The 16,552-nt window shown below is 40.8% G+C and overlaps 1 protein-coding gene across 1 annotated transcript in view; it reads left to right on the forward strand.

Annotated features, from left to right (window-relative positions):
- LOC108683125 (paired box protein Pax-6) overlaps window positions 1–16,552 on the forward strand; it is a 48,535-nt gene that overhangs the window by 21,530 nt on the left and 10,453 nt on the right. Inside the window, exons 7-11 of the mRNA XM_047882008.1 lie at window positions 11,359–11,451; window positions 12,084–12,206; window positions 12,330–12,494; window positions 13,113–13,195; window positions 14,594–14,793. Of these exons, the coding sequence (XP_047737964.1) occupies window positions 11,359–11,451; window positions 12,084–12,206; window positions 12,330–12,494; window positions 13,113–13,195; window positions 14,594–14,793 (664 nt within the window). The remainder of the gene's footprint in view (window positions 1–11,358; window positions 11,452–12,083; window positions 12,207–12,329; window positions 12,495–13,112; window positions 13,196–14,593; window positions 14,794–16,552) is intronic.

Below are 16,552 nucleotides of genomic sequence, written 5' to 3' on the forward strand. Positions count from 1 at the left end.
AGGTCCGCAGTTGTGTTTGTTTGTGGCGTTACTGGTGCAGGATGAGAGAGTGGCAGAGTGTGGNGGTGGCATAGTATGGTAGAGTGTGGCAGAGTGCGACAGAGAGCAGCAATGAGTGGCAGAGTGTTGCAGAGTGTGGCAGAGAGTGGCAGAGTGCTGATTCTGCGTCATGAACGTGTGGATGCGAGGAGCAATCTCTGGCGACTCGACAAAAAAATCATTATTATTGTGCTTTTCCACGTCAATATGTACAATAATCTTAATTACTGGTATTTTTCCATTAATTATTAACAACTTAAATTCAAATTATATACTTAGAACAATTAAAGTTTTCTGGTAATCGACGATGAAATTAGTATTCAATGAATGTGTCATTGGTCGATAAGATATTATTCTCTCAATGCAGTAATATAATACGTACTAAAACATAATTACTACACATAAACATCAACTAGACATAATTATTGTGCATGAATTGCATGTACTTCAACTTGTATGAAATTTCGATTGATATTAATTTTGATATATTTATATTTGGAACAGGACTCATGATCTATTTAATACAATGTATAATGGTTCATGAATCATGTGTACTTTTACTTGAATTGAATCTTAGCTATAACTAGGTATCGCACTTCCATGTCATGCTTGAAACGTGAACAACTCATGGTACTACTGCACATATTATAGACTTAAAAACACGCAATTAAGGTTTTGACTCATTCTTGACTCATCCTTTTGATTCATCATGCATCCTTTGATCTCAATCTCATCCTAAGTAAATGTTGACAACTGCCATTAGTGAACATGAATAAGATCGGGGATGACATGGACGATTATAATAGTCAACCCGCATTGTCAAGACTCAAGGCGCAGAGCTGGTTCCAATAAAGCTAAAGTCTTCGTACAATAAATTGATTTCCTTAACTCAGAACCTGCCGCTATAGCGACCAGACGACCGTATGTCGACGACGTCGTTGTTCTCTTCGCTCATTGTTCAACGGTGGAAGAAGATTTTTATAGAAGATTTACTGCCATTTAGACAAATCCAAACCTATACCTATACCCAGTAACCTATATATGGTTACACATACGCACGGTTGCCCGGCTACACGTATACATGGTTACCCATCACACGTACGGTTACACAACTGCACGTACGGTTGCCCGCCAACACGCACGGCTGCCCGTCTGCACGTACGGCTACACACGACTGCAAGTACGGTTGCCCGTCAACACGTACGGCTGTCCGTCTACACGCACGACTGCACGTCTACACGTACGGCTGCCCGTCTACATGCACGCACGGCTACACGTCTGCACGTACGGCTGCCCGTCAACGCGCACAGCTACACGTCTGCACGTACGGCTACACGTCAACACGTGCACGCTTCGTACGCACGTTCTGCTCCTTCACTTCGGCCGATCTTGACCGATGGGATGAACCGCGCAGCAAACAATCCTCGATTGTCCGGCCACAATCAGGCTCGAACGATGGCCAAATTTTGGCGATTGTCTCTCATCTTATGATTGGCTCGTAAGCGCTCACCAAACACGCGACTGAGCCTTCGATCAAAAAGCCTCCATTCACGAGCCTTTAGTCGATCTTTATTCTTGAACCTTTCTTGTTCGATTTATTTAAATAGGACTCTTATAATTGAAGAGGATTCACCTGCGCCTTGGATAATTTCTTCTTATCCTTTGTTATGTCTGAGGATAAGTCAAAAGTGTCCTCGGCTGTCCTGCAAACTCGTCCACTTATCCTTTGTTATGTCTGAGGATAAGTCAAGAGTGTCCTCGGCTGTCCTGCAAACTCGTCCACTTGAATTCATTATTCCCTTTCATAATAGCAAATTTGTAGGGACTTGAATGGCGGGCGAGAGTTGAACACGGTCCAGGAGATGGCATCAATATTTGAAAAATATATAACTCAGTACTCAATGCGTGAGTGACAGAGAGCGTATTTTCTCGTCGACGAAAACTTGAGGTCACGGACAGATGGACAGACAGACGAACATGACGAGCGCAATTAGCGCCTTTTTTCCGTAAATGAGAAAATGCGCTAAAAAAGTAGCAAAAAATGAGAAAATGCCCTAATTCCAGGATCGTCTTATGCAATTTGCTTTGCAGTAATTTAAGCCCATGAGTCACCTCTCATGAGCGCTTATTACATGTCCTGTAATGGTCATCATTTTACATTCAATTAACTCCTGCTTACTTTAATTTCCCGCTTGCTTTATTTTCTTCTTCAAGGAGTGCATTTGATCTACGACACATACTCATTTCTTATGTCTGTTTTTACAATCCTATTTATAGTTTCGTAGCAAAAGATTGATCGGTTTGAGTCCTATCACAGTCGTGGCCTCTGACGTTGAAATAACATTGATTAAACTTTTTCCCAACGAAATCAACTCATAATCAGCGTTGTTTCAACGCCTAGAGGGAAGCTTAGTCTTGGGCGTTCGTGAACCGAAGTCGTAATCCTGTTAGTGCTACGGCGCGCGTCACCGCCGCCTGTGCGCACCGAAATTTTGTTTGCCTTCAGTGGCGAAAGCCGAAGTTCCAAGAAGTTAAGAGTAGCGACCAACACAAGAGGTATAGCTAATGGACGATGTTTGCTGGCCACATGCCTCGGTATAGTGGAATTACAAATGCTCGCAACAAACTGAAATCAGCAAACATTTCTTGCCAATTCAGGCTTCGTGAGAGACGCAAGTTTCCTTGGCCCACTTCAGACTGCATAATTTTACAACGTCGGAATCGTGCCTAGTGCAAATACAATTGTACATATGTGGTCCGGCGCGGGTTAAATCAGTACACAATAATTGGAAACTAATTTATTATGCTCCACTTTATTTTTATGAAAGAATTTTTCGCATTTGTTTATGCTAATTTTTCTGCTTGAACCTTTGATTGTAGTCGCTCTAGTCATTGCGTAATTCTTAATGTCATTTTAACCAAAAATTTGAAGCATCTGTGGCCTCGTAATGTACGCCCCAGCATGTCAGGGAGTTCTGATTGGTCGAAATGCGCAATTTTTGATTTCGCTCCCCAAATATTTCGTTCGAGACGCCATCACCGCAACTGAGTCGCACTTAAACTCCTCAAAAGTCGAACGCGTCGAGATTTTCCGGCGCTAAAATCAATGTCGGAAGCAGAAGATAATTGCAAAAAGCTCCGCACCACAAAAACTGTAAATTGCGAGAGGGGAGTAGAGCCAAATGAGCGCCTGATGAGGGAAGGCAGGCGCCGAGGGCGGGGAGGCTCAGGGTAAAGAGGGGAGTTAAGGGAAGGAAGGAAGGCTGAGGGTAGTGAGGGAAACTGAGAGAAATGAGGAAGGCTGAGAGAAGTGAGGGAAGCTGAGGGAAGTGAAGAAGGCTGAGGGAATTGAGGGATGCTGAGGGAAGTGAGGGAAGCAAAAAGAATAGCCATGTTGGAAGGGAGGGGAGATGGTGAGTGAAAGTGAGGGATGGAGCTACCGTTGAATTGAGTGAGCAGCCTGAAGTTTTCAGGAACAGGAACGAAGGTAAAAAGATGTGAAAAAATCGCATATTTTTACCGCTGCAGGTTTGGAAAATAAAAGGCAGACGTAGAGGGTAGCTGAGATCATTTACATTACATGATAAGTGAGTAATGAGACGGTAAACAATTGCTGCCTCAAGGATATAAATTAATTAAGAGCCCCTGAATTATTAATAATTATTATTAATTAAAAGCACCTGAAATATTAGCGTGTAACTCGATTGCAACTTTAATGGAATGTTAAAAAATTATGGAATGTTCAAAACTTTAATACTTGAACTCGGATTTCCCTCGAGGAAAAAATGTAGTGTGATGCAACTATCTATTATCTTAACAACTGTGTTTGTAAGTATCTTCATTATGGCTTAGAATTCACAATTTCATGGTCATTTACATGAAAAAATATTTAATATACTATTAATTCCAAAAGAAATTGAATTCCGTTAATCAGCAGATAGCTCATTAATACTTTAATTATCTTCAAGTCAGGTGATCACAGGAGTGAATGAAAATATTTTTTAGAAAAATGCAGGAATTTTATTGTTGCCTCTAATTTTATAGTGAAAATTTCCTATAAAACTTGCCATTTTACTCAGATCTTCGCGTCGCCATTGGTTGTACATTAACAAGATAGGGAACAAATATCGACCTTTTTTTATCATAACAAATATTTCTTGAGTTACAAAATAAAAAAAACACATTTTACGAATAAAAACGTTCCACCAAAGACATAAAATGTCCGCATGTGTAGCAAAGTTCTTCATCTCGACGACGTATGCGAGTTCGCCGCTGGTGAAGTACCAGTCTTCTGAGTATCATGAGACTATCATCACGGCATGATGGTAGATCATTGTCTGGCCGCTGATATGCCGGCCGAGATATTTAGTGAGGTGTGCCGAAATTTTTCTGTCGCGCGCTCCATAAAAATTCGGAAATTCCGGTTTTACGACGACCGACAGAGCCTCGGCGTCCTTCAGAGCACCGTATTTCAGAGCAGACATCCGACGCGACGTGTTCAGAGCACCGTATTTCAGAGCAGGCACCCGACGCGACGTGTTCAGAGCACCGTATCTCAGAGCAGGCACCCGACGCGGCGTGTTCAGAGCACCGTATTTCAGAGCAGGCACCCGACGCGACGTGTTCAGAGCGCCGTATCTCAGAGCAGGCACCCGACGCGGCGTGTTCAGAGCACCGTATTTCAGAGCAGGCACCCGACTTGACGTGTTCAGAGGACCGTATTAGAGCAGGCACCCGACGCGACGTATTCAGAGCACCGTATTTCAGAGCAGCTCGCAGACAAACCGTGTTCAGAGGACCGTATTTTAGAGCAGCTTGCAGACACACCGTGTACTGAAGACCGTATTTGAGAGCAACCTCCGGATACGTTGCGTTCTGAGTACCGTATTTAAGAGCAGCCTAAATTTAAGGCTGTCCTTGTTTCAATAAACTTTTCTTTCGAATACTAATTCACTTTTAAACATCACTATCATTACCTTAAATGCAAAGCTGTGTAACACAAGTCCAAATATTATCATAACCGCACTGAATTGATAGTAGCGTGTCTACTCATATCAATCACGTTCAAAGAATATACACTCATCATGTTTAAAGAGTATATTTTGTCCAAATATTGGCGCACTTACTGCATGTCGCACTGATACGCATTTTTTCGAGCCAAACATGGTCCGGATGACCCACACGAAGGGAAAAAGTGCATCGTAATATGTACAAAGTCTCACTTATTTATCTAAGTGTATATTACCAAGGTATCAATATTCTTCAGCTACGTTATTTCATCAAGTTGAGAGATACTGACAGACCGGGTAACTTATAGAGAGTTACTGCTACAATTACCCCCAAGCTACTTCAAGTGTTACTTGAAGAATTATAGCGAATTTTGGTCTATTACTCCTAAATAATGTTTCTCAAGCATAGGTTACTCCCAGAAACTCTTCGTATGGTTGTTATATCAAAGGTTACGCATTATTAAGGCTATTTTTTAAGAGGAAGATAATGGGTTATTATTTTCTCATTGCGTACGAGAAGATAATTTCCTGCCTACAGTTTATTTCCAGCGAAACTGAATTCACGGCGAGGAAGCAGCAGCTGCGGCTTCACGCTCTCGAGTGCTCTTCAGTCCTCGTATTTTTCATCCTCTTCGCTGCTTCGCTCTTCAATGAGGCCCTTCACCCTTCTCAATTGTGTTCTTCATTGTTGCTCTTCACCAGTTCTTTCGACTAGGATTCTTTATCTTCACATGATAGGCTATGACTTTTGTGAGCGTTAGATGCGCTTTTCGCACTTATACCCTTCCAGTATATAACGATGCAGCATTTGCGTTGTCCGAAATTTAGGCTTTCGGGGCAAGATTTTTTGTGCGATAACTGGATTTATTAACTTAGACGTACTATCATTAATGCGTAAAAAATAATGTAAATCATCACGGTGCGATGTGAACCACCTCGCGTCCCATGCTGTGCGATGTGAACCATCACCCGAACCATGCTGTGCGATGTGAACCACCACCCGAACCATGCTGTGGGATGTGAACCATCACCAGAACCATGCTGTGCGATGTGAACCACTACCCGGACCATGCTGTGGGATGTGTCACCAGATTCGCTGACTTTGAAATTTTTCAAAATCGTTTTCTGGGTGACTTTCGAAGGCCCGTTTTATTTCCGGCAGGGAAAGTAGATTTTCACGCTGAGTGCCGCTCCCAATTCTCATCTTCTGATCCGGCCGACAATTTGTTGCTTTTTTTATTAATACTCACATTATTCACGTCTTTCTCATTGAGCGAAGAAGGATGAAACCAATCATTCTTAATTTCTACCAACTACGATGATTTAAAATGTAGATAAATTTCTTGTCGTTTATTAACGCAATTGTCATAAGAAGATGAGAGATGATAGCTTCTATAGTTTAAGGCCGACAAAATTAAAAGTTAATTTAAACCTTGGAAGCTACGAATAAGTCTTCTCGTCGTTTCGAGTCTTTCGTAATTTATTTTGTTGTATTTATTTTGTCATTATAATAGCCAATGTAAAACAGTTGAGACACCGGTACCGTTACCGATGTCTCAACGCGGGTGAGACAAACTCGTTTTCTAAACGATCTCTACTAATTATGCCTTAATTAACAACAAATGAACTTTTTTTTAAGTTGATTATATAAAATGAAACGCTGACAGTAGGATCGCACATTTCGAAGATGGCATTTGTTGTACTTCTTCAATTTTTAATCTACACCTGAATTTGCTTCAGGTCCTAGTGAGGTAAGATCGCATATAGGATTAAAACGGAGGCCTTAGCCCCGCACGAGGGATTTTGAGGTTACCCGCCCTCGGAGGCCACTGAGGCCAGGCGTCTTCGGGGTACTCTGAGGCCACCCGTCCTCGCAGGCATCTAAAGCGGTGCGTCCTGGGAGGCTTCTGAGGCCACCCATCTTCGGAGGCCTCTGAGGCCACTCGCCATTGGAGGCCTCTGAGGACACTAACGTTCGGAGGCCTCTGAGGCCACCCGCCCTTGGAAGCCTCTGAGGCCACCTACCTTCAGAGGCCTCTGAGGCCACTCGCCTTCGGAGGCCTCTGAGGACACTAACCTTCGGAGGCCTCTGAGGCCACCTGCCCCATGGAGGCCTCTGAGGCCACCTACCTTCGGAGACCTCTAAGAACACTCACCTTCGGAGGCCTGTGAGGCCACCCTCCCTCAGAGGCCCAGCCTCAAGGGATGGGGGGAGCTATAACCGGGGCTGAGTTCTCCCCTTTGGCCCACCCTTTAAGGAGCCTAAATCCTTCTTTTGAGAAAGCGTTCCTTGATCTGCCTGCTGAACGCGTCTTAAGCAGCGTCTAAAGAGGGTCTTTACATGAACACTTTAGCGTTACTCATAAGAGTAACTCACAGGGAATACGCGTCCCTCACAAGACGAGGTTGTGGTTCATGAACACTTTTTAGCGTTACTCATATGAGTAACTCACAGGGATACGCGTCCCTCACAAGACAAGGTTGTGGTTCACGAACACTTCAGCGTTACTCATAAGAGTAACTCACAGGGAATACGCGTCCCTCACAAGACGAGGTTGTGGTTCATGAACACTTTTTAGCGTTACTCATATGAGTAACTCACAGGGATACGCGTCCCTCACAAGACAAGGTTGTGGTTCACGAAGACTTCAGCGTTACTCATAAGAGTAACTCACAGGGAATACGCGTCCCTCACAAGACGAGGTTGTGGTTCATGAACACTTTTTAGCGTTACTCATATGAGTAACTCACAGGGATACGCGTCCCTCACAAGACAAGGTTGTGGTTCACGAAGACTTCAGCGTTACTCATAAGAGTAACTCACAGGGAATACGCGTCCCTCACAAGACGAGGTTGTGGTTCATGAACACTTTTTAGCGTTACTCATATGAGTAACTCACAGGGATACGCGTCCCTCACAAGACAAGGTTGTGGTTCACGAAGACTTCAGCGTTACTCATAAGAGTAACTCACAGGGAATACGCGTCCCTCACAAGACGAGGTTGTGGTTCATGAACACTTCAGCGTTACTCATATGAGTAACTCACAGGGAATACGCGTCCCTCACAAGACGAGGTTGTGGTTCATGAACACTTCAGCGTTACTCATAAGAGTAACTCACAAGGAATACGAGTCCCTCACAAGACGAGGTTGTTGTTCATGAACACTTTAGCGTTACTCATAAGAGTAACTCACAGGGACACGCAACCCTCACAAGACGAGGTTGTGGTTTATGAACACTTTAGCGTTACTCATAAGAGTTACTCACAGGGAATACACGCGTCCCTCACAAGGCGAGGTTTTCGACGTCTTCACTTGAACTAATTAATTTAGGTTCATTGAATTATTTATTTATGTACAAAATCTTTGTAAATATTTTGTGGAAATCTTAATTATTGACGGGTTCCAGATATGACAGTCTGGATGCCGGAAAACAGAGAAAAATTTCATGATAAATTTTGATATTTGTTCGATTTATAATATTTTAGATTATTAAAAGAGAGAATTTCCGTATACTCCCATCGCTTTTATCGAGTCTTTTAACTGCTACAAATAACTGTTATTAATTATTATCATTATTATCATAGGAAGTTGTTATATTATATATTATACGTCAGTTATGGAGCCGTGTGGTACAAATGAACTTCGAGGGCACGTTACACATATGTTTAATAGCAAGCGAAAAATAAATAAACACGAGAAGTGATGAGAACGAGAACTGTTCTTGTGAAATTAATCTTTTATACATTAAATTAGTTCATTGATAGTGGTGAGTAATTTGAAAATTCATGTTTAATTGGCTCTCTACAGAAGCAGCAGTGATTTTTCAATATATTTATGTATTTCCCTTCAATTACTGACACTTTACTTCAGAACTTAATTCTCCTCGGCGGAGGTCGGCTTCCATCCTAAAGTGCAGCTAGAAACTATATATATAAATTATAATTATGATTTACTTCTATTTTTTTATAATTTATAATCAATATTAATTATTTGGAGCTCTGTACAATAATTAATTGTTATTGTATTTATATAGCAAGTAATCGCAACTTTTATTTTTTTATATTTTATAATCAATATTAGTTATTTGTCTTTCTAGAAAACAATTGATTGATATTGTATTTATATAGCAAGTAATCGCCAATAAATTTACAGTAAACCTTATTTTTTCCAGACATTTCCCCCGCGCCCTGCAATGGGGGTGTGATGGGGCCGTACGGTCTCACCCCCCACCACATCGCCTCCCCCGCACTCCTGCGATCCCCGGGTATGGATTTTGCGTTAAAAATAATAAACAAATAATAATATATTATTTAATATTGTTATTATTTATATAATAATAATAAATATAATAGTGGACAATTTTTAAACAAATGTTCGTCAGTTCGTTTAAATAAAAAAATACTCTGCCTGCCGAATGGAATATTAGTTTATACAGTTTCTTATTATATAAAAGGGTTATCTAATACTCTGTCTATTTTTTAATTTTAATCAGGATACATTGCAAAAAATGATGATGCATGATTTTTTTCATGTCATAATTATTGGGGACATGAGCTATAATTATCACTATTACGAAGCATTATTTATTTTAAAACATTTTTGCCAACACCACAACAGGAGTTAACAACATAGTTGTTGTTATCGCATTACAACATACAGATGTTGTACGCAATACGCATTACAACATAGATATTGTTATCATACAACATGTTGTGCATGTAGCACAAAAGCTGTTATCACATGTCCGTTGTTACCGCCATGTAGCAGCTGTTATCACATGTCCGTTGTTCCCGCCATGACAGTTGTTATCACATGTCCGTTGTTACATCTATGCATTTATGAGTTGTGTCGTGTAATTAAAAATTATTCTGTTTTATAGTTAGTGCCATGTTGTATTGTGCTCTTGCTAATATGCGTTTTGAACTTTTGCAAATATGTTTGTATATTGTAGTTAATATGTATTCTGTACTGTAAGTAAATATGACATGTAGCTAACATGTATCTTTCCCTCTGACGTGTACAGAGTTCGAGAGGACACATTACCCTGACGTGTTCGCCAGGGAGCGCCTCGCAGAGAAGATTGGCCTCCCTGAGGCCAGAATCCAGGTAGGACACAAGTCTCATGCACTCACTGTAATGAGAGTGACTTTGTCTAAATATTGGTGCAATTTTGACCTTGTTTTGGGTCATCCAATACATATTGACCAAATTAGGCCATGCAAAGAGGGCAGAAAAGGAGTCACTATTTAGACAATTTGACCAATATATTTTTCAGCTTTTGATAGGGCGCGAGAAGTAACACTGAAATTTATTTTTCTCGGCCAAACTGCGTCAGGATGACCCACAAATGAGGGCAAAAAGTGCATCGCTAATTGGATAAAGTCTCAGTTTTTTTCTGAGTGACCATTGATATATGATTTGTGTGTGGATAAGTTTTGGTAATTGTAGAATTACCATTCAATTCATACGAATGTGCAAATCGAAGTAACTTAAAGTATTGGCTGAAATTTACACTCAACTAATTTAACTCATTTCACTGGGTCGTTTTTTTCCTCCACTTAGTAACTGATAATTATGAAATTAAATACAGAGTTTTTAATACCCGTTGCTCTGTGGCGAAGATATTTTTTACAGTATTACAGCTACCCGTTTTCAATTAAAACGGTAAAACAATTGGAGCCTAACCTAACACCCAATTTAACCTAACCAAACCTATTCGAAAACGGGAGTAGATAAAAAAAATCTTCGCAACTTGCAGCGCAAGACATTAAAAATTTGTATTTAACTCCATAATTATTGGCTACGAATTAAATGAATGGGGCGTGCCGAACCAGGATAGCCCACTTATGTATAAGCCCAGGCTTATATGGTGTGTCGTGGTGCGTCGTGGTGCGTCTTGGTGTGTCCCCGTGTCTTGGGTTAAACGACCACGCACCCGTGTCGAATTGGCCTCATTTAATGTGTATGTGGATATTACGTTACAAATTCCTGTTCATATCTGAGAGCAGGAGCATTTAATTAAATCACGAGCGGAGGCCGGCTAAAGGCATTCGAACATTGCATTTTATTACACTGATATAAGAATGACATGACATTGTTATTGTGTATTGCATCACGTAGGCGTGTTGTGTTATGTCGTGTGCGTTTCGTGTTGTAACATTTGTGCGTCATGTTGTAACGTGTGCGTGTCATGCTGTAGCGTGTGCGTGTCGTGTTCTAACTTGTGCGTGTCGTGTTGTAACGTATATTGTATTTATATAGCAAGTAATCGCCAATAAAATTTACAGTAAATCCGTCGTTTTTCCAGACATTTCCCCCGCCCCCTGCAATGGGGGTGTGATGGGGCCATACGGTCTCACCCCCCACCACATCGCCTCCCCCGCACTCCTGCGATCCCCGGGTATGGATTTCGCCTTAATAATAATAAATAAATAATAATTTATTTATTTCTTGTTGTAATTATTATTTATATAATAATAATAAATATAAGAGTGGACAATTTTTAAACAAATGTTCGTCAGTTCGTTTAAATAAAAAAAATACCCTCTGCTTCCAAAATAGAATATTAGTTTATACTATTTCTTATCATTTAAAAAAGTCATCTAAAACTCTGTCAATTATTTAAATTTTAATCAGCATACATTGCAAAAAATGATGATGCATGATTTTATATTGGGGACATGAGCTATAATTATTAATATTACAAAACATGATTTATTCTAACACGTTTTTGTTAACACCACAGCAGCAGTTAACAACATAGATGTTGTTATCGCATTACAACATAGATGCTGTTATCATCATAGCAGCAGCATGTAGTACAACAGCTGTTATCACATATCCGTTGGTACCACCATGCAGCAGCTGTTATCACATGTCCGTTGTTACCACCATGCAGCAGCTGTTATCACATGTCCGTTGTTCCCGCCATGACAGCTGTTATCACATGTCCGTTGTTCCCGCCATGTAGCAGCTGTTATCACATGTCCGTTGTTACCACCATGACAGTTGTTATCACATGTTATCACTTAGGTTTGTTCTCCCCGAGCGACAACAACAACGAAGCAACAAGTGACGGTAACAGTGAGCACAACAGCTGTTATCACATGTCCGTTGTTACCGTCATGACAGTTGTTATCACCTGTTATCACTCAGGTTTGTTCTCCCCGAGCGATAACAACAACGAAGCGACAAGCGACGGTAACAGTTAGCACAACAGCTGTTATCCCATGCCCGTTGTTACCGCCATGACAGTTGTTATCACCTGTTATCACTTAGGTTTGTTCTCCCCGAGCGACAACAACAACGAAGCAACAAGTGACGGCAACAGTGAGCACAACAGCAGCACAGACGAGGACTCGCAGCTTCGGCTGCGGCTCAAGCGCAAGCTGCAGCGCAACAGAACGTCCTTCACTAACGAACAAATTGATGCCTTAGAAAAAGGTTCGTTCTCAAAATATTTATTATTTACTTATATAATGTAACATAACATAATATAATATAATATAATATAATATAATATAATATAATATAATATAATATAAATAATAGTATTTACGTTGTGAAAATATTTCTTTTAATATGTGTTCAGTGATCAAGATAATATGTGTTCTGTACTTCAAGAAATATGTATTGTTTGTAGCTATATATCTATTCTAGGCATTTATGTGTGGTGTCGTGCACTTAATGATTATTCGGTATTATAGTTAGTATGTGTATTGACCTCTTAATTTCTAATATGTGTGATGAACTTGTGCCAATATGTTTTTCACATTGTAGGTAATAGGTATATTGTCCTGCAAATAAATAAAACATGCAGCTAACATGTATCTTTCCCTCTAACGTGTACAGAGTTCGAGAGGACACATTACCCTGACGTGTTCATGTAGCTAACATGTATCTTTCCCTCTGACGTGTACAGAGTTCGAGTGGACACATTACCCTGACGTGTTCATGCAGCTAACATGTATCTTTCTCTCTGACGTGTACAGAGTTCGAGAGGATACATTACCCTGACGTGTTCATGTAGCTAACATGTATCTTTCCCTCTGACGTGTACAGAGTTCGAGAGGACACATTATCCTGACGTGTTCGCCAGGGAGCGCCTCGCAGAGAAGATTGGCCTCCCTGAGGCCAGAATCCAGGTAGGACACAAGTCTCATGCACTCGCAGTAACGACCCTAACAAAATTCGGGGACCGCCTAGGCTTCGGCCGAATAGTCACTACACTCGGCGCAAAGTTATTCTGGGTCAGTTGGCCAACTGATCGCAATCAGCGACTAGTCAGAACATGATTTACGTTCGGTCCGAGTCCTAAGCGGTTCCTAATTCAGGCTCGCCACCAAATGAGTGTGACTTTGTCCAGATATTGGTGCAATTTTGACCTTGTTTTGGGTCATCCAATACATATTGACCAAATTAGGCCATGCAAAGAGGACAGAAAAGGTGCCACTATTCAGACAATTTGACCAATTTATTTTTCAGCTTGTGATAGGGCGCGAGAAGTAGCACTGAAAATTTATTTTTCTCGGCCAAACTGCATCAGGATGACCCAAATATGAGGGCAAAAAACATCGTTAATTGGACAAAGTCTCAGTTTTTTTAGTGTTCGTTGAGAAATGATTTGCGTGTGGATAAGTTATGTTAATTGTAGAATTACCATTCAATTCATACGGATGTGAAAGTCGGAGTAACTTAAAGTATTGACTGAAATTTGCATTCAACAAATTTAACTCATTTCACCGGATCTTTTTTTTCCTTCACTTAGTACCAATAATTAATTAAAAACATATTTTGTAATGCCCATTGCGCCGTGGCGCGGATTTTTTTATACTTTTACATCTTCCCTATTTCAAACGGTAAAGCGGGTGGAGCCTAACCTAACCTAGCCCAATTCAACCTAGCCAAACATTTGAAAACGGGAGTAGATGAAAATATAAAAAAAATCCATGTCACAACGCCATAGACATTAAGAATTGGTACTTAATACAATAATTATTGGCAACGAATTAAATGAATGGGGCATGCAGGAGCGTTACAACTTTTACGTTACAAATTCCAGCTCATATCTGAGAGCAGGAGCATTTAATTAAATCACGAGGAGAGTCCGGCTAAAGGCATCCGAAAATTGCATTTTATTGCACTGATATGTGAATGATATGACATTGTTATTGCGTCACGTAAGCGTGTTGCGGTATAACATGTGTGTCATGTTGTAACGTGTGCGTGTCATCTTGTAACGTGTGCGTGTTGTGTTATAACGTGTACGTGTCATGTTGTAACGTGTGCGTGTCATTTGGTCCCACTGTACGTGTCACGTTGTAACGTGTGCGTGTCGTTTGGTCCCACTGTACGTGTCACGTTGTAACGTGTGCGTGTCGTTTGGTCCCACTGTGCGTGTCATGTTATAACATGTACATGTCACGTTGTAACGCATGTTGTAACGTGTGCGTGTCGTTTGATCCCACTTTACGTGTCACGTTGTAACATGTACGTGTCATGTTGTAACGTGTGCGTGTCGTTTGGTCCCACTGTGCGTGCAGGTTTGGTTCAGTAACCGCAGAGCTAAGTGGCGTCGAGAAGAGAAGCTACGCAACCAGAGACGCTCCACGGAGCAGGTGGGGGGCGCGGGGGGCATGCCCCACGGGGGGAACCCTGCCTCCAGACTCCCCCTCCAGAGTGGATTTAACTCCATGTATCCAGGCATCCACCAGCCCATCGGGGGCATGGCTGACAGTTATGCGTGAGTAAAGCAGATTTTATAGATTGTTTTACCCTTAGTTAGACATGGATTCATGAGTGTTATGAATCCATGGCTAACTGTTATGAATCCATGGCTATACTTAACAAAATGATAAGTAAATTGATCAAAATTTCCATTAAAATGTCTGGAGACAAGCACCTTTGTCAGTCTAAATTTCAATAAATTCCAGCTAAAAACTCTTTGAAGTATTGAAATGACGGTGGTTTTAGTAATTTTATCAATGAAATTATGTTTAATTATGATGAAATTCTTTTGCTTTAAAAATCTTTTAAGATATGAGAATTTTAGTAACCCTGTACTACCGTTCGAACCAACGCGATTTATTATTAAAGAAATTCACCACGTACGTCGTCACTCAGTAGCGAAAATACGCACCGGTAATTTGGGGTAAAAATGTCTACTATCAACCCAAAAATTAAAATTATAATTAATAGTTGTGAATCAAGTCACGAAAAGTTCAAGAATCGGCAACAGGCCATGGGCCTATTTCTTCAGCGCCGACACTTCTATTCTAATAGTTATTAATTGTAATTATTCCACTATTATCTCCGAGTGAAGATTCGCACGTCGACAGCTTCGTCACGAAAGATTCCTAAACTTAGCGCAAAATCTCTTAAAAATTTATAATGATGAGCAATAATAGCAATCTTTTATGGATAGTTGAATGTGACAGGTAATGTTTACCACATAACCTTCACGTACCATCTCTCAGATGGTACGAGAAGTACCATCTGAGAGATGGTACGATAAACCAGCTGATGGCCATGAGGCTGAGGGACAGAGGGCGGCCACACAACAGATGGACAAGAGGCCGGGGCTCAAACGCTTCATTTCCTGCAATGCGCTCACAGCTGATGGCCGGCATGCTGCTATCATGCTGCAGCGTGCTGCTAACATGGATTCATGAGTGTTATGAATCCATGGCTAACTGTTATGAATCCATGGCTATACTTAACAAAATGATAAGTAAATTGACTAAAATTTCAGTGAAAATGTCTGAAGACAAGCACCTTTCTCAGTCTAAATTTCAATAAATTTCAGCTGAAAACTCTTTGGAGTATTGAACTGACGGTGGGTCCGAAATTTCATCAATGAAATTATGATTATTTATGACGAAATTCTCTTGCTTCAAAAATCTTTTAAGATATGAGAATTTTAGTAAGATTTTAATACCGTTAAAACCAACGCGACTTAATTATTAAGGAAACTTAACACACACGTCGTCACTCAGTGGCGTAAATACGTACCGTTAATTTAGGTTACAAATTCCTACTGTCAACCCTAAAATTACAATTATAATTAATAGGTATTAATTATAATTATTCCACTATTATCTCTGCGCAAGGATTCTCACGTCGACAGCTTCGTCACCAAGGATTCCTAAACTTAGCGCAAATCTCTTAAAAATTTATAATGAAGAGCAACAATAGCAATCTTACATGGATGGTTGAATGTGACAGGTAATGTTTACCACATAACCTTCACGTACCATCTCTCAGATGGTACGTGAAGTACCATCTGAGAGATGGCACGTGAAGTACCACCTGAGAGATGGTACGTGAAGTACCATCTGAGAGATGGTACGTGAAGTACCACCTGAGAGATGGTACGTGAAGTACCACCTGAGGGATGGTACGTGAAGTACCACCTGAGGGATGGTACGTGAAGTTACATCTGAGAGATGGTACGTGAAGTACCACCTGAGAGATGGTACGTGAAGTACCACCTGAGGGATGGT

This window comes from Hyalella azteca, unplaced genomic scaffold (assembly GCF_000764305.2).
Source record: "Hyalella azteca isolate HAZT.00-mixed unplaced genomic scaffold, Hazt_2.0.2 contig9393, whole genome shotgun sequence".
NCBI classification, from domain to species: Eukaryota; Metazoa; Arthropoda; class Malacostraca; order Amphipoda; family Hyalellidae; genus Hyalella; species Hyalella azteca.